The following is a 13,102-nucleotide window of genomic DNA, read 5'->3' on the forward strand; positions in this document are numbered from 1 at the left end:
GTGTCTCAGTGTTCCAGTACCTGGAAATACTGACGATGCTATTTTAACTTTGCAAAGTTCATCACAGTGCCAGGATCTGGAAGGACGTTAACATCAGGTCCCTCACTTGCCTCTGGGATCCATGAACAACCCCCAGAAGCTGGCCTGATGCATGTGTTTTGAGAGTGTACAGGCTTGAGGTTCAAAGGTTTCCTTTGAACTGCCAGCCATGACATTAAAGGACAACAGGATAAAACAGCTACACAGCCAGAGACATGGATTTTCATTCAGTCTCAGATACTGTGGCACAGCACACCAAGGTGAGCTCATCAGACATGCTCATCTCGCCAAAATACAGTTTCCCAGTAAAGCAGATATTTTTCTTAAAGTACATGACCTACTCAGATTTTCCTTTGAAGAAGCAAATTTGGGACCTAGAAGACAGGCTGGCCCAGCGCCTGCACAAATGGCAGGGCTCCTGCCACACTCTGCAGGTGGCTCTGGGGTAACGGAGGTTTCGCAAAGCCAAGACTCTGCTCAGCTTACATTATGCCTCCCACGATATCTCCCTATACTGCAGTTGAAGATCCCATCCTCGAGAAGAGCTTATTGATTTGGCAGAGGATTAGAAGATGAGGCAGCATACCTATGTCCTGACTCACTGTCGTGGCAGAAATCTCGCATTTCCTATGAGGCTTACTATCACGGTCAACGCAGAATAGGCAGGTTGATGTTTCAGCCACTGAAGAGACTCCTTGACAGTCTTCAGTGTCTTTTTGAACCTCTGATGTAATACTGCCCTTCTGACAAGAACACTTTGCAGCATCTACAGTTCATAAATCACTGGTGTAAGAATTATTAATTAGGAGACCTTCTAGAGAACCAAAAGTCCAGGAAAATGCCTGCTATGTCTTTATTTGCAGGCAATTGTGAACAATTTTGTCTTCTCCATAGCTGAAACACCCCAAATGCTTCAGCCTGGCAGCAGGTCACAGGTGGCAGAGAGATTTAATGCCAGTACAGATTTAATGCTATGTTCAGATTTCAGATCTGCTGCCTTACACCTTCAGTGATATTTTCACTCAGGCAAACTAGAGGCCAGCTCTACCATCTGGAAAACCCTAAGTGTCCTGCCAAGTATAACACGGATGAGAAAATAATTGGTTGCCAAGAGAAATTGGGGAGTAACATCAGTGAATCCAGCAAGTTTCTTGAGAGGCCTGCTCTCTTACTGACGAGCTCTGTAGCATATTGAACAGTGGCTGAAATGGAAATGTGGGAAGTCCAGCATCCTCCTGTGTTGGTACACAGGGAGAAAGACAATGTGGGTTACTGCCACACTTTGGTCCATCTTGGTTAGTGATGTGGGGTGCATCTGCAGCCTTTTATTTTGATTTTGTTGTACCAGCTAGGCGAAGAGAAAGCAAATAAACTGGCAGACATCTCATGTAAAAGCAGAAATTAAAAGGGCTCTCCAGTCATCAGAACAGAGATCTCTGTTGTATTTACTTGCAAGATTGTTATTTTTTAAGATGAAACAGTGCATGAGACTTTCGATGTCAAAGTGCTCATGAAACAAGTTTGTGTTTTGTGCTTTATTTCATAAAAGTTAGTAAGGGGGAGGGTCATGTTTTTCCTTCCTCTCTCTCTACCTCAGAAAGAAATTCCAAGGTTGGTTGTTTTATTTCCTGGGGAGAGTGGTGTTGCAGGGGAGAGAGCAGTGAAAATCACAGCAATCTTGGAAGAAGTCCTTTTGTGTATCTGGTGTCTATACATGGAGCGAACCAGATGCTGTCAGACTTTCCCAATTAGGACTGTGACATGGGTGAAATAAGCAATTCTTCTTTCTCACAGATAGTTGTAGCCCCAGTTCATTAATCAGCCATCACTCAGACAGGCTCCAGCAAGGAATGCTGATAGCATCGCGGCCGGAGCAAGCAGGCTGCAGTATGGAGAGCGATGCTGACAACACCCTGTGCCGCAGCTCCCACCGCGGGGGCTACCAGCATCAAACCCTGCCATGGCTCAGCACTTTTCTATATCCTAAAGGTGAACTACTGGCGATCTCAGATCTGGCTCTGAGCTTTTAAACAAAGGGACCTTTAATGTCTCAACAGGACAGAGCCAGGAGCCCCTCCAACCTATATGAAAGGCTATCATAATTAAAACCAAACAGAAACCGTCTGAATTCCTTATTAAGGACACTTACTAGAACAACTTTAACCCCTGAGTAGCCTAGAAAGCTTTTAATGTTTACAGATGTTGATAGAAGCGTACATGCAAAGGCTTTCTTGGTTAGTGCCAAGGGGCGAAATTCAGAGCTGGTGTAAACTGGGGATGGGATGCTGCAGCTGTGGCTGCAGCTGACCCAAAAACATGGCCTGTCTTAGTGCCTTTCTTTGTCCATAGAGAAGTAGAGGTGAAAAAGAACATGAAAAAAACCTCCAAACAACAAACTGGAAATCTGTTTCTTTATTTGCAAATTAGCTTTCTGGGTTATTTTCAATCATCAGAATTGGACAAACTCCAGAAATATTTATCTTCATCTTTCTATTGGGGAAAAAAAATTGTACAAAACCATTCTGCCACCTCTCGTGTGGTATTAACAGATTTGATGCAGTTAACTCATGTGGTATTCATGGATAAATGTAGATAAACATTCAGTCTCCAAAATTACTAAATTCCCTTACAAATAGGAACAAAAATCATATCAAATATTATTTTCTCTGTTGCCAAACCACAAATAAAGCCAAATACCCTTTTAAGCTAATAGCAGTTCCAGTATTCTTTTGAGTGTGAAATTTAGGCATCAGGAACGGTCACAGTAAAGCAAATTCAGTGTATTTCTTAGACGGGCGTGAAGGCTGTTAAAAAACTACAAAACTGGATCTGTGACTCCGTGCAAGAAAAACATGATTCATTAATCTATTGAGAATGTGAGGGTGTCATTAATTAAAGAAAATTCATATTATAACTCTTTTTTTCTCTGCATTTTCAGTATTAGGAAACGGTTTGATTTGAAAATAAAGAAAGAAAGATTATGTGTGTGTGTATGTACATGCATGCCTGCATATGTGTGTGTATATATACATATATATATGCAAATATTCCCACTTTGTTACATTAAGCTTTTTAGCTGCATAACTTCTATTGAAGGAAGTTATAAAATAGTAATAGTAGTAATAATAATAACAACAACAACAACAACAATAATAATAACATAAACTAATATGAGTTTACCAGCTAAAACCAGCTGTGTATGAACTTGAGAAAATCCCCTTCATATATAAAACAAAATGCCTTCTTTACCCCTTACATCAAAATTACATGAGGTCAGACAAGCTACCAAGAATCCTTCTACAACTAAAGCGTTGTTCTTAGGAGATAAGGACATCGATGAAACAGACCGTTGTGACTGGAAAAAAGCCCTACACTGCAAGACAACTGCCAAGGCATTTACAGAAAATAAAATTCAAGGCAAAGCCAAAGGATGGTTGTCAACATAGATAATTTCCCAGTAACAAGGTTCACTGCCATTGACATTACATGCTGTTGAAGCCAAAGCCATCCCCCAAATATTCATAGTGCATGAAGGAGAGCTGTTGTCAGCCAGAAAAAAGTCATTTTTAGGCAGGGGGTGTAATTACGCCTTTTGCGAGGGATTCGCTGCTTACATGCCAGTGCCTTGCAAACACATCAAGGGTTTGGTGCTGGCCTGGTGCAGAGCGGTGCCAAGCAGGAGGCTCTCGCTGAAATGCAAGAGTGCAGCAGCGTGGCCGACGCCAGCCCCTGCTCCCCACACTCCTGGTGCCATGCACTGCTCCCAGGGGACACAGAAGAGCACTTCCCAAAATACGAGCTCGTTGCCCACTGGTGCACATCCACCGGATGGAGGTCTGCATCTCCCCTGGAAAAGAGCAGGAGATGCATCGGTGCAGGCTGGGCAGGACTGTCCGCATGGGGACACCGCGCTCCCATGGGGATGCTCACCCCTGGCAGGGGCTGGGCTCTTACAAGCACAGGCACCCGCCAGCCCTCCTGTGCCTTGGGCTGAGTTAGCAGCTTCTTCGAAGCCAGAACAGCTGCTTCAGGAAGTCTCATCAGATGCAGGCATTAGTCTGGCTGACTTCAAAGACCCACTGGAAATGTCACGATACAATACCTATTTTTAGGGTGCTGTTCCAGTCAGGTGTACTGTGATGCTACCTAGCCAGCTTCAATGCAAGCGAGACTTGCTACCATGTGTTTTTCAAGCATGCTGCCACACTTAGAGATGCTGAGGTCATGAGATTAAAATAACGGAAAGGTGAGAGAAAAGCAGGCTTATGTGAAGGAAGATTTGGGTCTTGATGTCTGACACACCTGGAGATGAGCTTTCTCTTCCCAAAAGTGGTAGAGTGCCTGTTATCCTCCAGGTTCTCCTCAGAGAACATAACCAGCGTCCTCAGGACCAATTTGGCTGATCCATCCCTCAGCTGGAAACAGGATGGTGATGGAGGTGCACTCAAATCTGGGTCCTCAGGGAAGTTGTGTAGACGAGGTGTTTCCACCAAGCTGAGATGGCCCTAGAAGGATAGCCTAGCCCTGCCCCCTTCCAGCTGGCTGGCCATCTCTGATGGGAATGCTTTGCGCTGGGTTGCGGTACTAGTTCATGGCAAAGGGACATACCTCTTGCTCGGTTAGGCAGACACGAAGGCTCCCATCGGTACCCCAGGGGACAAGCTCTGCTCCGCAGTGTCCGCGCACCGCTGCTGTCGTGCCCAGTGGGAAAAATATTCCCATAGCGTGTGGAAGACTGCTCAAGGCGGCCACGGAGATACATTTCATCGTAATACATAAATTAAGGGAAGAGTTTAGAGTTCATAAATAGTCTAATTAACCTAAATCCTTTATTTTGCTTTAGCTGTAAGAAGCTCTGGATTCTTAGCTAGTTTTTCTTGCCAAACAAAATCTTTCTTGCTGCTTCATTACTGACCCAGCAAAGTTAAGTGGTGTCATTTTTATTGAAAAAACATGGTCAAGCGTGTCACAAACTGAGAAGCAGTAATGTAATTTGCTACTGCTCTGCTTCAAGCGCTAAGAGAGAACACAAACAAGTTTAGCTAAAAAATGAAGGCCGCCAAAAGCTATGTTTCTGTTCTGTATTGGCGGGGTTTTGGAGATGAAAGAGGGGGAATACTGCATTTTGAAACCAAAAAAGCTTACAAATATAAATCAAAATTTGCCTGCTGTGCAGCATTTAGTTAGTACTTTCCTGAATCTGTTGTTGTTGTGCTGGCTCTATCATGGGGCCGATCTTTTAATTTTGTTTATATTTTCCTAATGCAAATTGTGACTCCTACCCTGGGAACATGACAAAGTCTTTCTTCACAAATGCAAAGAAGACAGGAAACTCATGGTTCCCACAAAGCGGCTTTGACTCTTACTAGATGTGATAATTTCATTAGCAGGATCCCAGACATCAGAGCATGGATCAGCGAGCCAGACCAATAAGCCACAAGGGCTCCCGTCCACCCATGGGAAGTGGCTCATCTGAGCAGGTCCAGTCTGCTCTTTGTCACCCCGGGCCAAGCTGTGCAGCTTTTCCTTGCTTAGTGTGAGTTTCACAGAAGCAGATACAGGATCTCAGCCTCTGCCTTTGTTCCACCACTGGGAGCTCCAAAATGGGACCCCTTGGTCATTTGTCTCCAGCCGATCCCAGGAGACACATCATCTTGTGCAACTGACTGCTCAGCCCCTCTAATCCCTGCTGTGCCTGCAGAGCGGTGCAGACATCCCTGCACTGGCCCGCGGCCAGCCAGGACGCCAGCAGCAAGCTCGCCGGCAGCAGCAACCTCCGCAGAGCAAGCCACCGGAGCATTTACCCAGCTTCTTGGGTGGGTTTTACATCCAGCAGAGTTTTGTGCTTTCCCAGCCATGCTTCTCCTACGCCCCGAGCTGCCCGGTTTCAAGCACACCGAGGTTTATCTGCTCTGTATAGCAATGGTGGTAGCCACCACAGTTTGACAAAGCCTTCAGCCTTTCCAAAGAGCACAATTCCTTGTGATGCTACCACAATCCATTTGATGGTATCCCTAAGTGCCGGATCGCTCTTTTGAATAAGGCCTTCAGACCCTGGAGTTGTGTAATTACATGCCCTCATCATATTAACTTCCAGTTCCTAATCTCTTGTTACTACTATGTCAAACGATGCTACAAAACAGCAAGTCGAAACTGCGCTGTGGCTGACCACCTGGTACCAGGAGAAAGCACATTCAGATAAGATATGTTCTGTTGTAATGAAGGTATTGCTGAGATTTATGGTTAACATGTAGGGGGCTGAGCCCTTTTATACTAAGGAAAGAAAAACAGATCCAAGGCAAAGTAGTCAGGGCTGGATGTTACTGTAATATGGGGCCTGCCCAATGGCTCATCTTTTTTTCTGGCACATGACGACGTGCTTTCACAAAAACTTTCTCAATGGTCACCTGCTCACTGTTTCTGAGAGAGAGAGAAGTCAATGCATTCACAGGCAAGAACTTTACCAAATGGGACAAATAAAATGAGGAGACCGGAAATTTTCCTTAGGAAAAAATTCCCCTCAGTCTATGCAGATGGGCCTAAAATATATGTAAAATTTCAATTACAAGTTGCAGTAAGTCAATAGGCCCATTATTTATCTGTAGCGGGGTTTGTTAGTTAGAGGAGCTCAGCTCTTAGTGCTTGCCTTTGCTTCATGCCTAAGTTTCATTACAGGTGGACATGTGTAAATTACTCCAGCAACACATAAAACCATGGAGAGTTTTTTTTAAAACCTGATCGTTAGACACAGGAAATAGAAAGGTTGGTGGAATGGGACCTAATTAATTATGTCTATCGTACATGGAAGAAGTAAAATGAAAATGTGAATTGCTGAAATGAACAATAAAGTGAACCTTTGTTCAGGATTAGAAATAGGCAGTTGGGACCTAATTATACAATGCAATTTCTGAGTAAGCAGATCCTGCAGGAATAAATGCTGTGCAAAAATAAATCTGCTGCATAGAAAGTAATATATGGGTGAGAACACAAAGGATTTGGACTCCTAACAAAAAGGTATTTAGAGACTAATACTAATGTTGGCTGTCATTCAAAGCCTACCCATTGAAAAGAAAATAATAGATTAATAACATGAAACGTTATTGAACAGATGATGCCAGTAGGGCTGGGAAAAAGGAAATATCACAGGTCTCCTCTCCTGCAGGAGAGCTCTGATGCCTGTTACGGGCAGATTCCCCATGAGGCTTGGGATCTGCAGCCCTGTCCTTACCCCACCTGTGCTGGGAGCTGAGGTGAGAGACTGCCAGACTGCGTGATGGAGGAGCAGCTGGTACCTCCATGTTCAGTGACAGTACCTGGCTTCAGGAAGCTGAGGCTGAAGGTGCCCAGACGGGGCTGTGCTCCCCAGCATTCAGCCTGGGTCCAGTACCATGCACAGCAGCTCCCGCCCAGCTGGGGCTTCCTCCTTCTGCCCCTGGAAACCGAAGCCTGGGGATGGGAGAGACCGGCAGAGACTGGCAGTTTGAGGAGCATTGAGCCTGCAACATGCTTTCTGTATGGGGCAAACACGTGGAGGACACCCCGGTTGCCTTTTATGAGCTTAAGTCTAGTCTTGCTGTATTTCCATGCCTGCAGAAGAAGAAAGAAAGAAAGAGGGATATCTTTTGTCGGTTCATTCCCAGGCTCTTAAGTCATGGGGTTAGGGCTGCGGTACTAAGCAGCCGACATTTCTGCAGCAGCAAAGATGAAAGTCAGACAAAATAATCCAAAGAAGTGCTTAACTGTGACTATTAAGTCCCAAAGGATTTATCAGAGTTTACTTTCCTCTGACTTCTAGGAGACTTCGGCTGAAGTCCATTAAGCAAATTAAAAAGCAGAAGGAAAATAAACACAGATTAATGGAGATAGGAATTTTATGAAGGAAAGGAAACAGCCAGACCTTGTGACAAAGCTCCTGGGCTGCTATTCAGGTTTTAAGGCCCCCAGACCTTATAAATGGAGGAGATTATTCTCTTCACGTTGCCCTGCTGGTAGTCGTAAAAGAGAGTTAATAGAATTTTTTTTCCCCCACTGAGAAGTCCTGTAGAAACTCAAGTAATAATATAATCCATAATGTTTCAGTTCAGTGCGTGACATGCAGCTATTTGTTCCTTTGTTTCCAGGCAGGGAATCGAGCTGTAAATCTTGTAGCAACACAGATACTGTACTGGCTCTGTGGCATTTTATCTCCACTGAGCAGCTTCCCACACAATTAAGGACTTGCATGTCAGAACAACCAGGCAGGATTTCTGTTATTTATTGCTTTGGCATCACGATTAATATTTAATCCAGAGGAGATATCACAGACATGTTTGAAACCTCATTTTGCTTGTTAAAAAATACTTTGAGACCAAGAAGATGAGCAAATTATGTCGTTATGGAGCCCTGTTATTTATTATCTTTAGATAGTTTAAATTAAAGCAAATGCTCCCATAAGGGGGAGATTCCTTCCGCTGCTCCTCTTCTAAGTGATTTTCTAATATTCATTGGGTTTATTAGTGTTCATGACCGAAAACAAAGAGATACCAGAATGGTAAGACAAGAGTGAATAAACGCCTCCGCCTTGCTGTGTGGCCAGGCCCTGGTGCAGCCCCGCGTGGCACCAGCCCGTGGGGCAGAAGTGGCTTTCGTTGACTCAGCTGGAGGTGCTGACACGCCAGGAGCAGGCACCAACCACTCTGAGGCGAACAGAAAATTTCTTCTGGTCCTTGCCACAAACCCGAGGAAAACGGGCATGTTCATATTTCTTTTTACTGCCTTGACTGGAAGACCCTCTCACTAATTGTCTTTACAGCTTCTAACTCAGTACAAACGTGTAATACATTGCTTGCTCTGCTCGTTGATCGATCTGTGTGGTAATTCTTGGTTTGCCACTTATTCGTGGGCAATTCTCTCTAGAAATTAAAAGCATTTTGGACACAAGTTTACTTGATTTTTGTTCACAGGATCACACCCTTGCCCAGCTGGAGGCATTGGAAACAGTTCTGCTATTATTCTCAGTGAGAAGGTGATATTTCTCTGTCTGTGCAAATATCCTGCAATATGAGCTTAAAATATAAAAAATACCCCTGCTGGTAGACTCGCGTGCAGGAATAATTTTCAGGTGAAGCAGAAAATGAGCCCCAGGAGGCTGTCCCTGAAAAGCACAGCCACGGCAGCAGTGCTCCCTGGCTGGGCTGGGTCCCAAGTCCCATGGTGTGGCGCAGGCTCGTGGGCCTTCATCCCTGGTGACGGGGCCAGGGGGGGTCTGGAAGGGTGAGCGGTCGCTGGGGGACATCCTGATGCTCACCCCAGGGCTGGCGCTGAGCCGTGTTGCCGGAGGTAACGATTTCTCTAGGTATACATGGGGTTTTTATTAAGCAGCCCCTACTGCCCTTGCCCGCAGAGGACGATCACCGGAGGCAGCGCGGGGGGTACCTCCTGCCTCTGCCCCTTGCTGCAAGCCGCTCTGCAGGGCTGCAAATGGCTCTGGTTGCAGGGGCACCGGGGCACAGCCTGCCGGGGCTGCGGCACTGCTCAGCGCTGCGCGGCCAGAAAGCAAACCGCCCGGCAGGTTTGGTAAAAGAGGGTGCATGGAAAGGAAGAAAGGAGGAATGAGAGAGAAATAACCCCAAGGAAAGGATTTTAATTCTGTTTATTAAAACCCAGGTTTGAGGTCTTTTCTTGGACAAACTCCCTGGACTTGTAGGATGTGACTCGCTGTGCGTGCTGGTAATTGTGTAAAAGGCTGACGTGCAAACCGGGGCTAAGGGTTAGTGAGTTTGGGTATGGCTTCCCAACAGCAATGAGGTCACTGCACATCACGGCTTCTGCTCAGAGGCTGACCAGCACCAAGATGTCTGAGCAGCTAAAGCATGTAACCCTTCTCTTAGTGGGTCCCATTTGTCAGCTTTCCAGTTCTCACGGGACACCTGACCTTTGACCACTAATATACGAAAACTGCAGAGTGGCAGTGCCTGAAGCTCTGTATTTTCCACGTCTGCACCGATAAAACCTGTTTGTGGCCCAGGCTGTCCAGCACATGTACGTGCATGCCTGCATGTGCGGGTGTGCACGCCCCAAGGGCAGGCGTGAGCAGCCTGGGGTCGCCAGAGCTAGTTGTGTCACTACCTGCTGGGGAGCTGGCCTTGGACGTCTAACTGTGCTTTACTGCCTGCTTACACCTTGTTTTCACCTTTCCCTCTGGGGATCCCAGTACGCGGGGACCAGCAGCCCTGCAGGAATGGGCTCTCCCCTGCTGCTGCTGCTACTGGCCTTGCTGACTGCAGTCACGAAAGCCAAGGTGTTCAGCCAGTGCGAGCTGGCTTACCTGCTCCAGGAAGAGGGGGAAGAGGGGCTGGATGGCTATGAGGGCTACAGCCTTGCCAGCTGTGAGTTTCAGTCCCCTGTCCCCCCACAGTCTTTCCTTGCTGGCTGCCACCATCCCCATGGACGGCAGCCATGGGTACAGCCTTAGTGCCTTCTGCCCCTGCCCAGGGCTCTGCATGGCCTTTTACGAGAGCACCTTCAACACAGCAGCACAGAGCATCAAAGCGGACGGCAGTACCAACTACAGCATCTTCCAGATCAGCAGCCAGCAGTGGTGCACCTCAGATAACCGCTGCAGAATGGCTTGCAGGGGTACCATGGCACTGTTCCTCCAGAGCTAGCCCCAGGAACGGAGGCAGCAGCCCAAGCCCTCCCACTCTGCCCAACTTCACCCCGCGGCCAAAATAGAGCTGTGGGGACATGCTGGGCACAGCCTGGGGAACAAGATGTCCATGGCTGCAGGAAGGTGGGGGTGATGAATGGCCCTATCCACCCTTTCCTCTCCTGGGATACTAGGGACCTCAGGGCTCTCTGAGTGTTTTGACTGTGGGTGGAAGATAGGCAGTCCTGAGTTGGGTGGGTTGTGATGTGTGGCTGAATGAGATAAATGCATCCCCCTGCTTGTGGAGTGAGTAGTTAGGAAAGCGACCCAAGATTGTATTACTGCCAGGCAGATCCAGGTCTTGGCTCCAGGTTTACCCACCAGTGGGGAGCTCCTAAGCAGACATGGGAAGGGTTTTGCTGAGTCTGACCAGCAGACATCCTGCTATATGACAAAACTCAAATTCTGGGAGGCTGGGGCTGGACCTCCCATTCCTGTTCAGACCAAAACCTCATTTTCCAGATAGGCAGAAAAGCTCCCTAATAGCTTTTTTTCCCAGTAGAACAAGCAGGAAGGGATTGAAATACCGTAAGCATAGACGGGTTTGCTCCCATTTTTCCCCCTCCTTCCATCTCTCTCTCACATGTGATTACAGAGGCAGGCATGCCAGCATTTGTGGGGGAAAACATATATTTATGGTTGTTGCTGGCCATGGGGAAGCAGATGAGGGTGCCTGCCTGGCGGCGTTCAAGCACGTGAGGCTGACAGCAGCCCAGCAGTGGGGAGGATGAGCCCCGCACCGCTGCCCAGGGCTGCTCGAGTGCCCAGCCCTCACCATGCCCTGCTCCAGGCTGGTCTCTGCCCTTGAGTGAGCTCACAGTGTTACTGCTATTGAGTAACATTACTGATGACATCATCTGTGCCAAAAGAATTGCGAGAAACCCACAAGGAATGTATGCCTGGTAAGGGGTTTCGAGGTCGGTTTCTTTGGCAGGGCTCACGCATGTTTCTGAAGGGGCATGGCTGCCCTTTGCCCAACTGTCACACAAAGGCAGCACAGCCGCACCAAAGAGGAGGATCCACAACTTCAAGGCTTTGCAAATGAGTGGCAATGGAAAAACAAACTTGCACCGCTTCAGTCTCCGCAAAGCATCTCGCAGGAGAGACTAGGGAGGAAGGAGCAGAAAAAAACTCAGGTGAAAAATAGATGGTCAGTAAACAGCCCATGAGCTAGTAGGTTAGCCCTTGAAGATTTCTCTCTGTCTTATGCTTTCAAGGTCCTTTAGAGAGCTCCTTCCCGCACTTTTTGCTGTCTCCTATCTTAGCTGGAAGCACCTAGCATGGAAGCAATTCTTCCCAGATCATTTCAGAGCATTAATCACTGAAATATCCTGATGAATCTAGATGACAGCCCTTGCTTGGTGCAGCCCTGAACCACCCCTGGGACTCCGGGCTGCTATCACATAGGAAGCCTGTAAAGGCAGAGTAACCGACAGGCTGAGAAAACAGAAGTGGGGGTAGAAGACAATCCCAACGATCATATAAATATGTGGTTGTTTGAAGTCCCAAGGCATTTTGTGCAAAAATAGTGGCGTTAACCACTGAATCCTGAATACATTCCGAGTTGAGGGACAAGATTCTGCCTTCAGATTCCCCCCGCCCCCTCCCTGCCATTGCAGTTGGACTCATTAGCTGGTTTTGCTTCCTGTGGTGGGGTGCTGCGAAGCCTGGCTCACCGCAAAAGCAGCAGCGTTTCTGAGTAGAGGTGAGGTAAGCCATTTGTGCGGCATACGCAGCGAAAGGTCTCAGGGCCCCTGTGGTGAGCATCGCTGTCGCACAGTCCGCTGCACACTCAACACGCTGTCCTCAGCTGCGACGTCCCAGATAAGGAGGTGGCAAGAGGTGGCAGGACCTGCCATTGCAATTCGTTGTTCCTGGCCAGGACTTAGAGAGAGCTCAGGTGGCATCATGAGACAGTGACGGCTGCACTCCTCAATGCAAGATGCTCAGCCAGAGTTGGAGGGTCTGCAAGTCCTTCTCCAGGGCTAGTGACGGGAGGTCCCTCATGGAAAGGACCCTACAGAAAACAGAGCCTGCTCGTATTGGATATGAATGGTATCAGTCTAGTACCTAAATAGTGTCTCTTTGCTTCTTCTGTCCTCAGGAAGGGCTGGGCAATGCACTGCAAGGGACAAGACCTGTCTGAGTGGGTGGAAGGATGTGACCTGTGAGAAAGTCCCCAGCTCAGCTCTGCTGCGGCTGCCGGGGGCTGCCTCTCCTCTCCTGCAAGGGCAGAGCTTCCCCCTTGCTGCACAACACTTCTCAGTATTTGCAAACCCAGTGTATTCCACAAGGTATAAAATAACTTTAACAACATAGCATGTTTTTTTTTTTAAGTAACAAACTTGACTTTCCTTTTTCATGTGTGGTCCAGAC

At 47.3% G+C, this 13,102-nt stretch overlaps 1 protein-coding gene across 1 annotated transcript in view; it reads left to right on the forward strand.

The window, feature by feature from the left end:
* LOC104082008 overlaps positions 1 to 12,897 on the forward strand; it is a 154,562-nt gene extending 141,665 nt beyond the window's left edge. Inside the window, exons 5-9 of the mRNA XM_009584952.1 lie at positions 9,422 to 9,594; positions 10,232 to 10,406; positions 10,513 to 10,656; positions 11,517 to 11,628; positions 12,831 to 12,897. Coding sequence (XP_009583247.1) covers positions 9,422 to 9,594; positions 10,232 to 10,406; positions 10,513 to 10,656; positions 11,517 to 11,628; positions 12,831 to 12,897 — 671 coding nt within the window. The remainder of the gene's footprint in view (positions 1 to 9,421; positions 9,595 to 10,231; positions 10,407 to 10,512; positions 10,657 to 11,516; positions 11,629 to 12,830) is intronic.
* Positions 12,898 to 13,102: the final 205 nt, after the last annotated feature.

This window comes from Fulmarus glacialis, unplaced genomic scaffold (assembly GCF_000690835.1).
Source record: "Fulmarus glacialis isolate BGI_N327 unplaced genomic scaffold, ASM69083v1 scaffold6069, whole genome shotgun sequence".
In the NCBI taxonomy this organism is placed as follows: Eukaryota; Metazoa; Chordata; class Aves; order Procellariiformes; family Procellariidae; genus Fulmarus; species Fulmarus glacialis.